Consider the following 19,746-nt stretch of genomic DNA (forward strand, 5'->3'; position numbering starts at 1 on the left):
TAGTGTTTGGTCAGTAGTCATTAATGTTTGGTCAGTAGTTAATACTGTTTGGTCATTAGTTATTAGTGATTGGTCATTAGTTATTAGTGTTTGGTCAGTAGTTATTAGTGTTTGGTCAGTAGTCATTAATGTTTGGTCAGTAGTTATTAGTGTTTGGTCAGTAGTCATTAATGTTTGGTCAGTAGTTATTAGTGTTTGGTCAGTAGTTATTAGTGTTTGGTCAGTAGTTATTAGTGTTTGGTCAGTAGTCATTAATGTTTGGTCAGTAGTTATTAGTGTTTGGTCAGTAGTTATTAGTGTTTGGTCAGTAGTTATTAGTGTTGGTCATTAGTTTAAGGAGTTGATTGAGTTGTCATTACACAGCTCATCCAGCAGATGGAGCCCTCCAGCCCCAGCTCATCTCCCGGTCGCTCCGCTCGGACTCTTCTCTGTATGAACGCGCCTTTGTTTCGGTCTGAACCGCATCAGTCCCGCAGCTCGGAGCCCGCGTGCGTGAGGACGTCGAGTTGGAGCAGCAGTGCGTGGCGTGCGGGCTGCTGGAAGCTGCAGAGAGCGTCTGGATGAGAGGGTGAGCTGCTGCTGCTACTGCTGGATGAAACTCTCCCCGGAGCTGTGAAACTTTCTCCCCGGATGGGCGTGCTGGAACTCGGACTGATGGCTCCGCTGCTCCCGGCGCTGCTCTGGATCTTCTGCGTGGCTCCGAACCTCCCGGCGGACGGTACGTTTCTCTCGCTGGGTCTCATTCTCTTCACTTTCCTCTGGTCAACCTGGAACAAGCTTCTGTCTGTCCTGCAGATACAGGGCTGAAAGTCTGACCTGGGTCTGCAGAGACAGTAGAAACAGTCTAACCTGGGTCTGCAGAGACAGTAGAAACAGTCTGACCTGGTTCTGCAGGGACAGTAGAAACAGTCTGACCTGGGTCTGCAGGGACAGTAGAAACAGTCTAACCTGGGTCTGCAGGGACAGTAGAAACAGTCTAACCTGGGTCTGCAGGGACAGTAGAAAGTCTAACCTGGGTCTGCAGAGACAGTAGAAACAGTCTAACCTGGGTCTGCAGGGACAGTAGAAACAGTCTGACCTGGGTCTGCAGGGACAGTAGAAACAGTCTAACCTGGGTCTGCAGGGACAGTAGAAACAGTCTGACTTGGGTCTGCAGAGACAGTAGAAACAGTCTGACTTGGGTCTGCAGAGACAGTAGAAACAGTCTGACTTGGGTCTGCAGAGACAGTAGAAACAGTCTAACCTGCAGAAACAGTGAAAGTGTTTAGTTGAATCCTCCTGATTGATTATTGATTATTGATTGGTGCTTCAGAGTTAAAGTGGAGTTTCAGTTTCAGCCACTTCAGGTCTGTTCCTGCTGCAGCTCGTCGACCTGTTTCTTCCTGGGGGGGTCTGGATCGGACTGAGAGTCTCTGTGTCTTTGTCATGTTAATTGATGAATAGCTGGAGGTGACCTGAGTCTTTGTCAGTCCTGCTGATTCATTTAGGGCTGGCTGGGGGGTGAGGGGGGGGTTTCCTGTTTGTAAGACCCACCATTTGGTTTGAAGTGAAAGGGGCTGTTGGGGGTGGGGCAAGGGGCCGTTGGGGGGGGGGGGGGGGGGGGGGGGGGGGGGGGCTTTACCACCTCTCTGCTCCTCTGGTCTGCAAACAAGCTTCTCTTTCAGTGTTCCAGAGTTTCAGTCTCCCTGCTGAGTGTCTGCTCGTTCAGGAGTCTGAAGAAACGTCATGTTTCTGAATCATGAGGCTCGTTTGACGTTCTGCTGTTTGCATGTTCTTCATTTGCTACTGTTTGGATTTGTCTTGTTAAAAGAGCTGGGGGCCCCCGTCCCCCAACCCACTGAGCAGCAGCAGTCCAAACCCCCTCTTTAATGGACCTTTCTCATTGGATAGTCCAGGACTTGGTTTACTTGGGAGTGTTCGTCATTTGGTTCAGGTGGCATTCACATTGACTAGAGACTGGACCAAACCTCATCAGTGACACCAGCTGCTGTCGCCTGGAACAAACTGACCAGAGAGGAAGTAAAGAAGAAACACGGCTCATTGATTGGTCTGGATCGAAAGAGGAAGTCCCGCCCCTTCAGCCTGTGGCGGTGAGGCGAGTTAGCGCATGGCTAATGGGTCGCTACAAACAACCGTGATATATAATCTTCAGTCCAGATATCAATGAGTCTTCCTCATTACTTCTTTCTCTCTATGTCCTCTCTTCTTCCTCTTCTCTGTGTCCTCCTCTCTAGTTCTTCCTCTCTACTTCCTCCTCTATACTTCCTCCTCTATACTTCTTCCTCTCTACTTCCTCCTCTCTACTTCTTCCTCTCTACTTCCTCCTCTCTACTTCCTCCTCTCTACTTCTTCCTCTCTACTTCCTCCTCTCCACTTCTTCCTCTCTACTTCCTCCTCTCTACTTCCTCCTCTCTACTTCCTCCTCTCTACTTCTTCCTCTATACTTCCACTACTCTACTTCTTTCTCTCTACCTCCTCCCTACCTCCTCCCTACCTCGTCTACTTCTTTCTCTCTACTTTCTACTTCCTCCCCTCTACTTCTTCCTCTTTACTTTCTGCTCTCTACTTCTTCCTCTCTATTTTCTCCCCTCTACTTCTTCCTCTCTACCTCCTCTACTTCTTTATCTCTACTTTGTACTTCCTCCTCTACTTCTTTATCTCTACTTTCTACTTCCTCCCCTTTACTTCTGCCTCTCTCTTCCTCTCTACTTCTTTTCTCTACTTTCTACTTCTTCCTCTCTACTTCCTCCTCTCGACTTCCTCTTCTCTACTCACTGCAATCTGTTACTTCTGATTCACGCAGCTTGCTTTGTTCACTACCCAGAATGCACTGCGCACTGCATCCTCTCACCCCCCCTGCTATAAATTTCATTAGTAAACAAACGGAGACCCAGGCTTTCGAGGGGACCAGGGACCTTGTTTCTCCGATTCAGAATTTGTGGGCGTTTTCTCGTCGTCCAACAGAAAGGTGTCGTCCCTTAAGAGGGCTGCGGTCTGGACCGAACAGGAGAGTGTGAACGTTCTCTCTATACTTCCACAAGACGTCTCCAGGGAGGCCAGCATGAAAGTTCTCTGTACGTCTTTCCTGGACATTGCATGGACGTCCTGTCTGGACGTCATATTGACGTCTAAACAAGACCTCTCGATGTACGGACGCAATGAAGAAAATAAATAAAAGTGACCCCACCTGGAATTGAACCTGAACCTCTTTGATGACCGGCCAGACTCCTGTCTTCTGGACCAACACAACACCCTTATTCTGATTCTGACAATAGTTTTGTAAGCATGTCATTTCTATATGAAAAGTTTTAGTATCGTATGAATCAATGTTGTCCAGGGCTGTTGGTCTGGTTACTATACTTTTAGAAGCTTTTCCTATAGAAGTGACATGCTTACAAAGCTGTTGTAAGAGTTAAGGTACTCTAGAGTATTCTGTTGGTCCAGAGAGGTGGTCATGGTCTTCTTCTCATGGTATTCTCATGGTCTTATCATGGTATTCTTCTCTTGGCCTTATCATGGTTTTCTCATGGTCTTATCATGGTTGACTTCTCATGATCTTCTTGTGGTCTTCTCATTGTCTTGTTCTCATGGTCGTTCTCTAGATGCCTCATCACAGAGCTGCTTTGCTAGGAGCTGCAGCTCATTGTAGACTGCCGACACACTCAGGAGTGTGAAGCTGCTGCACACACACACACACACACACACACACACACACACACACACACACACACACACACACACACACACACACACACACACACACACACACACACACAGTGAGTTTTTGAGGGGCTGCTGGCAGGTATGTGCTGAGGAATGTGTTTTATTGAAGTGCAGTGAACACTCAGGTATCATCAGTGTATCGTCACAGAACACGTGTGTGTGTGTGTGTGTGTGTGTGTGTGTGTGTGTGTGTGTGTGTGTGTGTGTGTGTGTGTGTGTGTGTGTGTGTGTGTGTGTGTGTGTGTGTGTGTGTGTGTGTGTGTGTCTGGTTTGGGGGGTTGGGAGGGTCATGGTGATGAATGAGTGAATGTGTTACGCCCTGTGGAGCCAATGAAGCTCTTTGTTTTGGTGATTTGGATGGATATCCACTATGTAGCTGTATGCCCCCCCCCCCCCAGGTTTTATCAGTTGTTTGGACAGGAAGTGGTCTCCCTAACGTCTTGAACTGGGTTATATAAACTGTATAGTCTACCAGGAGCCCCCCCCCCCCCCCCCCCTGCTACACCCCACCACTGTTCTTCTTGACCTCTGCAGCAGGACTGTTTGCTCTTCTCACTGTTTCCTCTTCTCACTGTTTCCTCTTCTCACTGTTTCCTCTTCTCACTGTTTCCTCTTCTCACTGTTTCCTGTTCTCATTGTTTCCTCTTCTCACTGTTTCCTCTTCTCACTGTTTCCTCTTCTCACTGTTTCCTCTTCTCACTGTTTCCTCTTCTCATTGTTTCCTTTTCTCATTGTTTCCTCTTCTCACTGTTTCCTCTTCTCACTGTTTCCTCTTCTCACTGTTTCCTCTTCTCAATGTTTCCTCTTCTCATTGTTTCCTTTTCTCACTGTTTCCTCTTCTCACTGTTTCCTCTTCTCATTGTTTCCTCTTCTCATTGTTTCCTCTTCTCATTGTTTCTCTTCTCACTGTTTCCTCTTCTCATTGTTTCTCTTGTCACGGTGTTTCCTCTTCTCATTGTTTCCTCCTCTCACTGTTTCCTCTTCTCACGGTTTCCTCTTCTCATTGTTTCTCTTCTCATTGTTTCCTACTCTCACTGTTTCCTCTTCTCATTGTTTCTCTTCTCACTGTGTTTCCTCTTCTCACTGTTTCCTCTTCTCATTGTTTCCTCTTCTCATTGTTTCCTCTTCTCATTGTTTCTCTTCTCACTGTTTCCTCTTCTCATTGTTTCTCTTGTCACGGTGTTTCCTCTTCTCATTGTTTCCTCCTCTCACTGTTTCCTCTTCTCATTGTTTCCTACTCTCACTGTTTCTTCTTCTCATTGTTTCCTCTTCTCACTGTTTCCTCTTCTCATTGTTTCCTCTTCTCATTGTTTCCTCTTCTCATTGTTTCTCTTCTCACTGTTTCCTCTTCTCATTGTTTCTCTTCTCACTGTTTCCTCTTCTCATTGTTTCTCTTGTCACGGTGTTTCCTCTTCTCATTGTTTCCACCTCTCACTGTTTCCTCTTCTCACGGTTTCCTCTTCTCATTGTTTCTCTTCTCACGGTGTTTCCTCTTCTCATTGTTTCCTACTCTCACTGTTTCCTCTTCTCATTGTTTCTCTTCTCACTGTGTTTCCTCTTCTCACTGTTTCCTCTTCTCACTGTTTCCTCTTCTCATTGTTTCCTCTTCTCATTGTTTCTCTTCTCACTGTTTCCTCTTGTCATTGTTTCTCTTGTCACGGTGTTTCCTCTTCTCATTGTTTCCTCCTCTCACTGTTTCCTCTTCTCACGGTTTCCTCTTCTCATTGTTTCTCTTCTCACGGTGTTTCCTCTTCTCATTGTTTCCTACTCTCACTGTTTCTTCTTCTCATTGTTTCCTCTTCTCACTGTTTCCTCTTCTCATTGTTTCCTCTTCTCATTGTTTCCTCTTCTCATTGTTTCTCTTCTCACTGTTTCCTCTTCTCATTGTTTCTCTTCTCACTGTTTCCTCTTCTCATTGTTTCTCTTGTCACGGTGTTTCCTCTTCTCATTGTTTCCACCTCTCACTGTTTCCTCTTCTCACGGTTTCCTCTTCTCATTGTTTCTCTTCTCACGGTGTTTCCTCTTCTCATTGTTTCCTACTCTCACTGTTTCCTCTTCTCATTGTTTCTCTTCTCACTGTGTTTCCTCTTCTCACTGTTTCCTCTTCTCACTGTTTCCTCTTCTCATTGTTTCCTCTTCTCATTGTTTCTCTTCTCACTGTTTCCTCTTGTCATTGTTTCTCTTGTCACGGTGTTTCCTCTTCTCATTGTTTCCTCCTCTCACTGTTTCCTCTTCTCACGGTTTCCTCTTCTCATTGTTTCTCTTCTCACGGTGTTTCCTCTTATCATTGTTTCCTACTCTCACTGTTTCTTCTTCTCATTGTTTCTCTTCTCACTGTGTTTCCTCTTCTCACTGTTTCCTTTTCTCACTGTTTCTTCTTCTCACTGTTTCTCTTGTCGCTGTTTCCTCTTCTCACTGTTTCCTCTTCTCATTGTTTCCTCTTCTCACTGTTTCCTCTTCTCATTGTTTCTCTTCTCACGGTGTTTCCCAGGCCAGATGCTCTGGACTAGAAGACCTGCAGCCGTGTGTCGTCTGTTAGTAATTATGGTGTTTCAGTGTTGCAGGATGTGTTCTCATGTTTTATTGGACATTCTTCTCTACCGGTGTAACTCTATTGTGGGACTGATTGCCTTGAAGTTGACGTAACAGTGGAGCTCAGCTCACATTCCTGCTGTCTCAAACTCTCAAACACTGCTCTGTCCACCACTGCTCTGTCCAATGCTCAGTCCACTGCTCTGTCCACCACTCTGCTCTGTCCACTTCTCTGTCCACTGCTCTGTCCACTGCTTTGCTCTGTCCACTGCTCTGTCCACTGCTCTGCTCTGTCCACTGCTCTGCTCTGTCCACTGCTCTGTCCACTGCTCTGCTCTGTCCACTGCTCTGCTCTGTCCACTGCTCTGTCCACTGCTCTGTCCACTGCTCTGTCCACCAGCTCTGCTCTGTCCACTCCTCTGCTCCATCCACTTCTCTGCTCTGTCCACTTCTCTGTCCACTTCTCTGTCCACTGCTCTGTCCACTGCTCTGCTCTGTCCACTGCTCTCTCCACCTCTCTGCTCTGTCCACCACTCTTCTCTGTCCACCTCTCTGCTCTGTCCACCACTCTTCTCTGTCCACCTCTCTGCTCTGTCCACCACTCTTCTCTGTCCACCTCTCTGCTCTGTCCACCACTCTTCTCTGTCCACCTCTCTGCTCTGTCTACTGCTCTGCTCTGTCCACTGCTCTGCTCATTCCACTTCTCTGCTCCGTCCACTTCTCTGCTCCGTCCACTTCTCTGCTCCGTCCACTTCTCTGCTCCGTCCACAGCTGGAAGTTAATCTGCACCTTATGTGTTGAGCTTGACACTGATGAAGTTTCTTATTAACTGCACTGCAGCAGGAATAAGCACAGCAGAGTCTGTTCCTCTCTGGACCTGCAGGAACAGGAACTGATTCCAGTTGTTTTCTCGGAGCTGCATTGGAAACATTCTGATTGTTGATGTAAAAAACAGCTGATTTTCTGCTGACTGGATTCAGTGATTCTATCAGGAGCTGCTTGGCTCTGAGCTGGGAATTAGAATGATCCGTGCAGTGGTTTACTACCTCTGGAAGAGCTGTGGACTGTCTCAGTGACTCTGGACTGTCTCATTGACTCTGGACTGTCTCATTAACTCTGAACTGTCTCATTGACTGAACTGTCTCATTGACTGAACTGTCTCATTGACTCTGAACTGTCTCATTGACTCTGGACTGTCTCAGTGACTCTGGACTGTCTCAGTGACTCTGGACTGTCTCATTGACTCTGAACTTTCTCATTGACTCTGGACTGTCTCATTGACTCTGAACTGTCTCATTGACTCTGAACTGTCTCATTGACTCTGAACTTTCTCATTGACTCTGGACTGTCTCATTGACTCTGAACTGTCTCATTGACTGAACTGTCTCATTGACTCTGAACTGTCTCATTGACTCTGAACTTTCTCATTGACTCTGGACTGTCTCATTGACTCTGGACTGTCTCATTGACTCTGGACTGTCTCATTGACTTTGAACTTTCTCATTGACTCTGGACTGTCTCATTGACTCTGGACTGTCTCATTGACTCTGAACTTTCTCATTGACTCTGGACTGTCTCATTGACTCTGGACTGTCTCATTGACTCTGGACTGTCTCATTGACTTTGAACTTTCTCATTGACTCTGGACTGTCTCATTGACTCTGAACTGTCTCATTGACTGAACTGTCTCATTGACTCTGAACTGTCTCATTGACTCTGAACTGTCTCATTGACTCTGAACTTTCTCATTGACTCTGAACTTTCTCATTGACTCTGGACTGTCTCATTGACTCTGGACTGTCTCATTGACTTTGAACTTTCTCATTTACTCTGGACTGTCTCATTGACTCTGAACTGTCTCATTGACTGAACTGTCTCATTGACTCTGGACTGTCTCATTGACTCTGAGCTGTCTCATTGACTGAACTGTCTCATTGACTCTGAACTTTCTCATTGACTCTGGACTGTCTGATTGACTCTGGACTGTCTCATTGACCCAGGACTGTCTCATTGACTCTGGACTGTCTCATTGACTCTGAACTTTCTCATTGACTCTGAACTTTCTCATTGACTCTGGACTGTCTCATTGACTCTGAACTGTCTCATTGAGTCTGGACTGTCTCATTGACTCTGGACTGTCTCATTGACCCAGGACTGTGTCATTGACTCTGGACTGTCTCATTGACTCTGAACTGTGTCATTGACTCTGGACTGTCTCATTGACTCTGGACTGTCTCATTCACTGAACTATCTCATTGACTCTAAACTTTCTCATTGACTCTGGACTGTCTCATTGACTCTGAACTGTCTCATTGACTCTGAACTTTCTCATTGACTCTGGACTGTCTCATTCACTCTGGACAGTCTCATGGACTCCGGAGTGTCTCATTGACTCTGGACTATCTCATTAACCATGGACTGTATCATTGACTCTGGACTGTCTCATTGGCCATGGACTGTCTCATTGACTCTGGACTGTGTCATTGACTCTGGACTGTATCATTGACTCTGGACTGTCTCATTGACTCTGAACTTTCTCATTGACTCTGGACTGTCTCATTGACTCTGGACTGTCTCATTGACCCAGGACTGTGTCATTGACTCTGGACTGTCTCATTGACTCTGGACTGTCTCATTGACTGAACTATCTCATTGACTCTAAACTTTCTCATTGACTCTAAACTTTCTCATTGACTCTGGACTGTCTCGTTGACTCTGGACTCTCTCATTGACTCTGAACTTTCTCATTGACTCTGGACTGTCTCATTGACTCTGAACTGTCTCATTGACTGAACTGTCTCATTGACTCTGAACTGTCTCATTGACTCTGAACTTTCTCATTGACTCTGGACTGTCTCATTGACTCTGAACTGTCTCATTGACTCTGGACTGTCTCATTGACTTTGAACTTTCTCATTGACTCTGGACTGTCTCATTGACTCTGGACTGTCTCATTGACTCTGGACTGTCTCATTGACTTTGAACTTTCTCATTGACTCTGGATTGTCTCATTGACTCTGGACTGTCTCATTGACTCTGAACTGTCTCATTGACTGAACTGTCTCATTGACTCTGGACTGTCTCATTGACTCTGAGCTGTCTCATTGACTGAACTGTCTCATTGACTCTGAACTTTCTCATTGACTCTGGACTGTCTGATTGACTCTGGACTGTCTCATTGACCCAGGACTGTCTCATTGACTCTGGACTGTCTCATTGACTCTGAACTTTCTCATTGACTCTGAACTTTCTCATTGACTCTGGACTGTCTCATTGACTCTAAACTGTCTCATTGACTGAACTGTCTCATTGACTCTGAACTGTCTCATTGACTCTGGACTGTCTCATTGACTTTGAACTTTCTCATTGACTCTGGATTGTCTCATTGACTCTGGACTGTCTCATTGACTATGAACTGTCTCATTGACTCTGGACTGTCTCATTGACTCTGAACTTTCTCATTGACTCTGGACTGTCTCATTGACTCTGGACTGTCTCATTGACTCTGAACTTTCTCATTGACTCTGGACTGTCTCATTGACTCTGAACTGTCTCATTGACTGAACTGTCTCATTGACTCTGAACTGTCTCATTGACTCTGAACTGTCTCAATGACTCTGGACTGTCTCATTGACTCTGAACTGTCTCATTGACTGAACTGTCTCATTGACTCTGAACTGTCTCATTGACTCTGAACTTTCTCATTGACTCTGAACTTTCTCATTGACTCTGGACTGTCTCATTGACTCTGAACTGTCTCATTGACTCTGGACTGTCTCATTGACTTTGAACTTTCTCATTGACTCTGGACTGTCTCATTGACTCTGGACTGTCTCATTGACTCTGGACTTTCTCATTGACTCTGGACTGTCTCATTGACTCTGGACAGTCTCATGGACTCCGGAGTGTCTCATAGACTCTGGACTATCTCATTAACCATGGACTGTGTCATTGACTCTGGACTGTCTCATTGGCCATGGACTGTCTCATTGACTCTGGACTGTGTCATTGACTCTGGACTGTGTCATTGACTCTGGACTGTCTCATTGACTCTGCACTGTGTCATAGAGTCTGAATAGTCTCATTGAGTCTGGACTGTCTCACTGAGTCTGGACTGTCTCATTGACTCTGGACTGTCTCATTGACTCTGAACTGTCTCATTGACTCTGGACTGTCTCATTGACTTTGAACTTTCTCATTGACTCTGGATTGTCTCATTGACTCTGGACTGTCTCATTGACTCTGAACTGTCTCATTGACTCTGGACTGTCTCATTGACTCTGAACTGTCTCATTGACTGAACTGTCTCATTGACTCTGAACTGTCTCATTGACTCTGAACTTTCTCATTGACTCTGGACTGTCTCATTGACTCTGAACTGTCTCATTGACTCTGGACTGTCTCATTGACTTTGAACTTTCTCATTGACTCTGGATTGTCTCATTGACTCTGGACTGTCTCATTGACTCTGAACTGTCTCATTGACTGAACTGTCTCATTGACTCTGGACTGTCTCATTGACTCTGAACTTTCTCATTGACTCTGGACTGTCTCATTGACTCTGAACTGTCTCATTGACTCTGGACTGTCTCATTGACTTTGAACTTTCTCATTGACTCTGGATTGTCTCATTGACTCTGGACTGTCTCATTGACTCTGAACTGTCTCATTGACTCTGAACTGTCTCATTGACTGAACTGTCTCATTGACTCTGAACTGTCTCATTGACTCTGAACTGTCTCATTGACTCTGGACTGTCTCATTGACTCTGAACTGTCTCATTGACTCTGGACTGTCTCATTGACTTTGAACTTTCTCATTGACTCTGGATTGTCTCATTGACTCTGGACTGTCTCATTGACTCTGAACTGTCTCATTGACTGAACTGTCTCATTGACTCTGGACTGTCTCATTGACTCTGGGCTGTCTCATTGACTGAACTGTCTCATTGACTCTTAACTTTCTCATTGACTCTGGACTGTCTCATTGACTCTGGACTGTCTCATTGACCCAGCACTGTCTCATTGACTCTGGACTGTCTCATTGACTCTGAACTTTCTCATTGACTCTGGACTGTCTCATTGACTCTGAACTGTGTCATTGACTCTGGACTGTCTCATTGACTGAACTATCTCATTGACTCTAAACTTTCTCATTGACTCTGAACTGTCTCATTGACTCTGAACTTTCTCATTGACTCTGGACTGTCTCATTGACTCTGGACAGTCTCATGGACTCCGGAGTGTCTCGTTGACTCTGGACTATCTCATTAACCATGGACTGTGTCATTGACTCTGGACTGTCTCATTGGCCATGGACTGTCTCATTGACTCTGGACTGTCTCATTGACTCTGAACTGTCTCATTGACTCTGGACTGTCTCATTGACTGGACTGTCTCATTGACTCTGAACTGTCTCATTGACTCTGAACTTTCTCATTGACTCTGGACTGTCTCATTGACTCTGAACTGTCTTATTGACTCTGGACTGTCTCATTGAGTGTGGACAGTCTCATTGAGTGTGGACAGTCTCATTGAGTGTGGACAGTCTCATTGAGTCTGGACTGTCTCATTGACTCTGAACTGTCTCATTGACTCTGAACTTTCTCATTGACTCTGGACTGTCTCATTGACTCTGAACTGTCTCATTGACTCTGGACTGTCTCATTGACTTTGAACTTTCTCATTGACTCTGGATTGTCTCATTGACTCTGAGCTGTCTCATTGACTGAACTGTCTCATTGACTCTGGACTGTCTCATTGACTCTGGACTGTCTCATTGACCCAGGACTGTCTCAGTGACTCTGGACTGTCTCATTGACTCTGGACTGTCTCATTGACTTTGAACTTTCTCATTGACTCTGGACTGTCTCATTGACTCTGAACTGTCTCATTGACTGAACTGTCTCATTGACTCTGGACTGTCTCATTGACTCTGAACTTTCTCATTGACTCTGGACTGTCTCATTGAGTGTGGACAGTCTAATTGAGTCTGGACTGTCTCATTGACTCTGAACTGTCTCATTGACTCTGGACTGTCTCATTGAGTGTGGACTGTCTCATTGAGTGTGGACAGTCTCATTGAGTCTGGACAGTCTCATTGAGTCTGGACTGTCTCGTTGAGTGTGGACAGTCTCATTGAGTCATCTCATTACAGTTTGAACGTGGCCCATGTTGTGTCAGAGGCTGGGAAAGAGCCTCGACCTACAGGTTTTTACAGTCTATTGCTCCGTTAACAGAATATCGTCCTGACGGCACATCTCAACCTCTCACCTTCTCATCCTCTCACCCTCTCACCCTGTCAACCTCTCACCTTCTCACCCTCTCACCCTGTCAACCTCTCATCCTCTCCTCCTCTCACCCTGTCAACCTCTCACCTTCTCACCCTCTCACCCTGTCAACCTCTCACCCTCTCCTCCTCTCACCCTGTCAACCTCTCACCTTCTCGCCCTCTCACTCTGTCAACCTCTCAACCTCTCACCCTCTCACCCTGTCAACCTCTCACCTTCTCGCCCTCTCACTCTGTCAACCTCTCAACCTCTCACCCTCTCACCCTGTCAACCTCTCAACCTCTCACCCTCTCACCCTGTCAACCTCTCACCCTCTCCTCCTCTCACCCTGTCAACCTCTCACCTTCTCGCCCTCTCACTCTGTCAACCTCTCACCCTCTCACCCCGTCAACCTCTCACCTTCTTACCCTCTCACTCTGTCAACCTCTCACCCTCTCCTCCTCTCACCCTTTCAACCTCTCACCTTCTCACCCTCTCACTCTGTCAACCTCTCCTCCTCTCACTCTGTCAACCTCTCACCTTCTCGCCCTCTCACTCTGTCAACCTCTCATCGCCTCACCCTGTCAACCTCTCACCTTCTCATCATCTCACCGTCTCATCATCTCACCCTCTCACCCTCTCACCCTGTCAACCTCCCATCCTCTCACCCTCTCATCGTCTCAGGATGTTCACCACCCCCACCTCTCACTTGGTTCTTGTCTCGTCTCTGAGCCTCCAAATGGCTGAACATCTGAAGAGAAACGCTCAGTTTTTATGAGACGACTGTTGTTTTAACTCAGTCACAGGGATGAAGTTACCCTGGAGCAGCGGGGGGAGGACGGGGGGGGGGGGGTAGGGGGGGGGGTAGGGGGGTTCTACTGGAAGCGGGCGATACCATCTGAGGACCTGGGCAGGACCCAGAGAGGTGCTCATGGTCAGTAGTGGGAGGAGCTTCTCCATGCTCAGTCAGTAGTGGGAGGAGCTTCTCCAGGCTGATGGTCAGTAGTGGGAGGAGCTTCTCCAGGCTGATGGTCAGTAGTGGGAGGAGCTTCTCCAGGCTGATGGTCAGTAGTGGGAGGAGCTTCTCCAGGCTCATGGATTCTTCTGGTGTTTAGCGGCCCAACCAGCTTCACTTCCTGCACATTCAGCAAAAACTGAGGGATCATCAAAAAACTCACCAACGTCCTGAACCTAGATTCGGCTTTAAGCTTCATGTTGATTCAATAATTACTGAAAACAATGAGCATCAAACTCTTAATGAGCATCAAACTCTTAATGAGCATTAAATTCTTAACCCTTTGAGTCATGTTGACTTCTAAAATCACCCTGAAGACGTTCTGTTCATCAAATCTCCTGCAGGGTTCTGTCATGTTCTCACTGCTTATCTGCTCTGGAAGCGAAATGGTGAATGTGTTTCCAATGGTTTGGTAGAGGAGGAGGAGCAGGAGGAGGAGGAGGAAAGGTGTAGCACCAGGGGGAAGGGTGTAGCAGGAGATAACGTGGACATGATGAGGTCACAGGTCAGAGGTCTGACCAGGACTCTGGGCAGCAGCTCCACCCTGTAGATTCTCAACATTCATGGACTGATGGAGCGTCGACGACTCACAGGATGTTTCCACTCCTTCCTACGAGGTCTTCTACTCTGCTTCAATACAAGACTCCAACTTAAAGGAAGCATCAGTGTTTCCTAGGCTAAAGGAGAACCTGTGTTAAGGCTAAAGGAGAACCTGTGTTAAGGCTAAAGGAGAACATGTGTTAAGGCTGAAGGAGAACCTGTGTTAAGGCTGAAGGAGAACCTGTGTTAAGGCTGAAGGAGAACCTGTGTTAAGGCTGAAGGAGAACCTGTGTTAAGGCTAAAGGAGAACCTGTGTTAAGGCTAAAGGAGAACATGTGTTAAGGCTAAAGGAGAACCTGTGTTAAGGCTAAAGGAGAACATGTGTTAAGGCTAAAGGAGAACATGTGTTAAGGCTGAAGGAGAACATGTGTTAAGGCTGAAGGAGAACATGTGTTAAGGCTAAAGGAGAACCTGTGTTTAGGCTGAAGGAGAACCTGTGTTAAGGCTAAAGGAGAACATGTGTTAAGGCTAAAGGAGAACATGTGTTAAGGCTAAAGGAGAACATGTGTTAAGGCTGAAGGAGAACATGTGTTAAGGCTAAAGGAGAACCTGTGTTTAGGCTGAAGGAGAACCTGTGTTAAGGCTGAAGGAGAACCTGTGTTAAGGCTGAAGGGGAGCGTGGGACATGGGGGTCAATATGGACTGTTTTCTCTGGAGGGGCTTCAGACACTGTGACCTTTGACCTTTGCGAGGCGCCTCACTGCACCATGTCCACAGTCACATTCCTGCAGGTTGCGTTCAGAGTTTCCAGCCGCTGCCGACTGGCCTGGGAGAGTCATCATGGTCCATTTCCGTCTCCTTTTTCATCCCGGCTGATTGGCTGGAGCTCGTCCAGCAGGACGGGATGGGAGCTGTCCTGGTTCCTGGAGGAGCCGGTCAGCTCCTCCTCGCTCCTGGTTCCTGGAGGAGCCGGTCAGCTCCTCCTCGCTCCTGGTTCCTGGAGGAGCCGGTCAGCTCCTCCTCGCTCCTGGTTCCTGGAGGAGCCGGTCAGCTCCTCCTCGCTCCTGGTTCCTGGAGGAGCCGGTCAGCTCCTCCTCGCTCCTGGTTCCTGGAGGAGCCGGTCAGCTCCTCCTCGCTCCTGGTTCCTGGAGGAGCCGGTCAGCTCCTCCTCGCTCCTGGTTCCTGGAGGAGCCGGTCAGCTCCTCCTCGCTCCTGGTTCCTGGAGGAGCCGGTCAGCTCCTCCTCGCTCCTGGTTCCTGGAGGAGCCGGTCAGCTCCTCCTCGCTCCTGGTTCCTGGAGGAGCCGGTCAGCTCCTCCTCGCTCCTGGTTCCTGAAGGAGCCGGTCAGCTCCTCCTCGCTCCTGGTTCCTGGAGGAGCCGGTCAGCTCCTCCTCGCTCCTGGTTCCTGGAGGAGCCGGTCAGCTCCTCCTCGCTCCTGGTTCCTGAAGGAGCCGGTCAGCTCCTCCTCGCTCCTGGTTCCTGGAGGAGCCGGTCAGCTCCTCCTCGCTCCTGGTTCCTGGAGGAGCCGGTCAGCTCCTCCTCGCTCCTGGTTCCTGGAGGAGCCGGTCAGCTCCTCCTCGCTCCTGGTTCCTGGAGGAGCCGGTCAGCTCCTCCTCGCTCCTGGTTCCTGGAGGAGCCGGTCAGCTCCTCCTCGCTCCTGGTTCCTGGAGGAGCCGGTCAGCTCCTCCTCGCTCCTGGTTCCTGGAGGAGCCGGTCAGCTCCTCCTCGCTCCTGGTTCCTGGAGGAGCCGGTCAGCTCCTCCTCGCTCCTGGTTCCTGAAGGAGCCGGTCAGCTCCTCCTCGCTCCTGGTTCCTGAAGGAGCCGGTCAGCTCCTCCTCGCTCCTGGTTCCTGGAGGAGCCGGTCAGCTCCTCCTCGCTCTTGGTTCCTGGAGGAGCCGGTCAGCTCCTCCTCGCTCCTGGTTCCTGGGCTGTTGATCTGTTTGGTCTGGGAGCTCCGGCCATCGTAGATCGTCCCTGAACCTGCTCACATTGAAGTGGGAAAGCATCATCGTTGACGTTTTGCTTTAGAAAGCTTTTGGCAATTTGAAAACAATGTCGGTTCCCACGGAAACCGTAGCAACACTGAGAAGGTGGCTTTACGGCTAGCTCACTGCTGTGGCTTGTAAGGTCAGTGTGATGATGGAAACGCCGCTCTGCGTGGTTGACGGCGGCGTCGTGCTCATTGTGACCTGGCCAGAGGATTGAGGGACTGAACAGAAGACAGTCACCCTGCTGCTTCCCGCGTCATCGACTTGTTGAATGTTTGTGGTCAGACCATGACTCCACCTGGTTCACTTTCATACCATCACACACGCACACACACACACTAACTCCTCGAGCTTAATCTCTCCCCTCTCTCATCCCTCCATCTCCACCTCCGTGTGAAGTGGACTGCCTCGTTCCCTTCGTCCTTCGTCTTCCAGCCTGAAGCTCAGTCAGACTCCACGTGTAGAACTGAAGAGACGAGGCGCCTCCTGACTCTCACTGTGTCTTTCTTTACTGCACTTAACTCTGTAACCTGAGAGAGAGAGAGAGAGGGAGAGAGGGGGGGGGAGAGAGAGAGGGAGAGAGAGAGGGGGGAGAGGGAGAGGGAGAGAAAGAGAGAGAGACTGTTTTCATTGCACTGTTTTCAGCTGATGTCAACATTCCCAATAAACATCACGTTTGTCTTGAAATAAAGGAATAATAAATAAAACAAAGGTTATGTTACTCTGGTACGTTCACGCTCTGCAAATTCATCAGAAATAACCTTCTCATCTGAGAGCAGCTCTTAATTATTGTTGAATTAAAACATGTTTCTTGAGGTAATTGTTGAAGGTGCTTTGCTTTTTATATTTTGTTAATTTTGTTCATTTAAAATTACTTACGATTTCCATACCGACTACTTTTGATCTATCTATCTATATCTATATCTATATCTATATCTATATCTATATCTATATATACCCGGTAGATGGTACAGTTTGGTGGTTATGTTCACCAGTGTTGCTGTATGCTGATGTCACAACAACCTCATCCAGCAGGGTCTGTTCTGAACAGAACACAATGATAAAGACATGAAATGACTCAGTATGAATGTGAATATTCATTCAGGTTTAACTAATATAAACAAAGAAATGTCATTGATTAGTGGAAGTGAAAATTCCAGCTCTAGTTATTAATGAGCATTAACAGAAGAGAAGCCGAGGTTAAGTTCTCCTGCTCTGACACACTCTAGTTCTTTTCTACTGCTGCTGCTGTCTGTGAACCACAAAATCAGGCCACACTCCAGTCTGACACACACACACACACACACACACACACACACACACACACACACACACACACACACACACACACACACACTCCGTTCACTTCACTGTAAATCTGTTAACACTTCATCACGTTCAGATCTAATTATTTCTGTAACGAGGACTAACTGTTGTCCTGCAGGAACACGCAGGTCCTCATGATGACTGTAAACACAATTAGGTCCCTACAATGTCAGAAACACACACACACACACACACACACACACACACACACTGCAGCGGAGGGAAGGAAAGTGTTGAGGTGTGCCAGGAGGCCTCAGTCAAACGCCGGTCGCTGCAGCGGCGGCTCGGCCTCGCCGCTCTCAAAGGAGTCTTTCATAGCGGCGGCGGCAGGAATGCGGCCGGCGGCTCCACATGGAAAACGTCCCGGGGCCTTCAGTGCGCTGCTTTATGAGGCTCAGAGCCGTCACCACGTCCACCTCTCTCTCAATGCACCACACAAAACCTCACACGGCATGTGGAGAAATCCTGCTGATGGAGCGTTTGTGATGCTGGTGGCTCTGGAAGCAGCTTCTTGGTGGCTCAACGTGACGCTGCAGCTCAGCGGCAGGCCGGAGCTTCACGGCCGCTTCAGGGAGAGACGAGGAGACGCTTTGGCCTGAATTCAGCCAGGTCCTCCACCAAGTGGCTGAATTACACACTGACCGGTATGCAAGTACATTATGGTTTCACTGTGTTTGTCTTGTGGCGGCCTGACTGAGCCTGACGGGACCAAACCAGGGTGGAGCTGCCTCAGTGCTTCCTCAAAGTCCACTGTCTCCTGGTTTCCATAGTGGACACCTGGTTTCCATAGTGGACACCTGGTTTCTATAGTGGACACCTGGTTTCCATAGTGGACACCTGGTTTCTATAGTGGACACCTGGTTTCCATAGTGGACACCTGGTTTCTATAGTGGACACCTGGTTTCTATAGTGGACACCTGGTTTCTATAGTGGACACATGGTTTCCATAGTGGACACATCATTTCTATAGTGGACACAGTGTTTCTATAGTGGACACATCATTTCTATAGTGGACAGTGTTTCTATAGTGGACACAGTATTTCTGTAGTGGACACCTGGTTTCTATAGTGGACACCTGGTTTCTATAGTGGACACCTGGTTTCTATAGTGGACACATAATTTCTATAGTGGACAACTCGTTTCTATAGTGGACACAGTGTTTCTATAGTGGACACCCGTTTCTATAGTGGACACATGGTTTCTATAGTGGACACAGTGTTTCTATAGTGGACACAGTGTTTCTATAGTGGACACCGCGTTTCTATAGTGGACACACATCGTTTCTATAGTGGACACATCGTTTCTATAGTGGACAACTCGTTTCTATAGTGGACACAGTGTTTCTATAGTGGACACCCGTTTCTATAGTGGACACATGGTTTCTATAGTGGACACATGGTTTCTATAGTGGACACAGTGTTTCTATAGTGGACACCGCGTTTCTATAGTGGACACATCGTTTCTATAGTGGACACCTGGTTTCTATAGTGGACACATGGTTTCTATAGTGGACACAGTGTTTCTATAGTGGACACATCGTTTCTATAGTGGACACCTGGTTTCTATAGTGGACACATGGTTTCTATAGTGAACACATTGTTTCTACAGTGGACACATCATTTCTATAGTGGACACATGGTTTCTATAGTGGACACAGTGTTTCTATAGTGGACACAGTGTTTCTATAGTGGACAGAGTGTTTCTATAGTGGACACAGTGTTTCTATAGTGGACACAGTGTTTCTATAGTGGACACATGGTTTCTATAGTGGACACATGGTTTCCATAGTGGACACATGGTTTCTATAGTGGACACAGTGTTTCTATAGTGGACACAGTGTTTCTATAGTGGACACCTGGTTTCTATAGTGGACACATGGTTTCTATAGTGAACACATTGTTTCTACAGTGGACACATCATTTCTATAGTGGACACATGGTTTCTATAGTGGACACAGTGTTTCTATAGTGGACACAGTGTTTCTATAGTGGACACATCATTTCTATAGTGGACACATGGTTTCTATAGTGGACACATGGTTTCTATAGTGGACACATGGTTTCTATAGTGAACACATTGTTTCTACAGTGGACACATCATTTCTATAGTGGACACATGGTTTCTATAGTGGACACAGTGTTTCTATAGTGGACACAGTGTTTCTATAGTGGACACAGTGTTTCTATAGTGGACACATGGTTTCTATAGTGGGCACATGGTTTCTATAGTGGACACATAGTTTCTATTTTGGACACATGGTTTCTATAGTGGACACATCGTTTCTATTTTGGACACATGGTTTCCATAGTGGACACCTCGTTTCTATTTTGGACACATGGTTTCTATAGTGGACAC

At 47.3% G+C, this 19,746-nt stretch overlaps 1 protein-coding gene across 1 annotated transcript in view; it reads left to right on the plus strand.

Annotated features, from left to right (window-relative positions):
- The first annotated feature begins 484 nt into the window (after positions 1 to 484).
- ror2 (receptor tyrosine kinase-like orphan receptor 2) overlaps positions 485 to 19,746 on the plus strand; it is a 54,553-nt gene continuing 35,291 nt past the window's right edge. The window contains exon 1 of the mRNA XM_080510600.1: positions 485 to 718. Within this exon, the coding sequence (XP_080366726.1) occupies positions 631 to 718 (88 nt within the window). The 5' untranslated portion in view covers positions 485 to 630. The remainder of the gene's footprint in view (positions 719 to 19,746) is intronic.

The sequence above is a fragment of the Blennius ocellaris genome, assembly GCF_963422515.1.
Source record: "Blennius ocellaris genome assembly, chromosome: 15".
NCBI classification, from domain to species: domain Eukaryota; kingdom Metazoa; phylum Chordata; class Actinopteri; order Blenniiformes; family Blenniidae; genus Blennius; species Blennius ocellaris.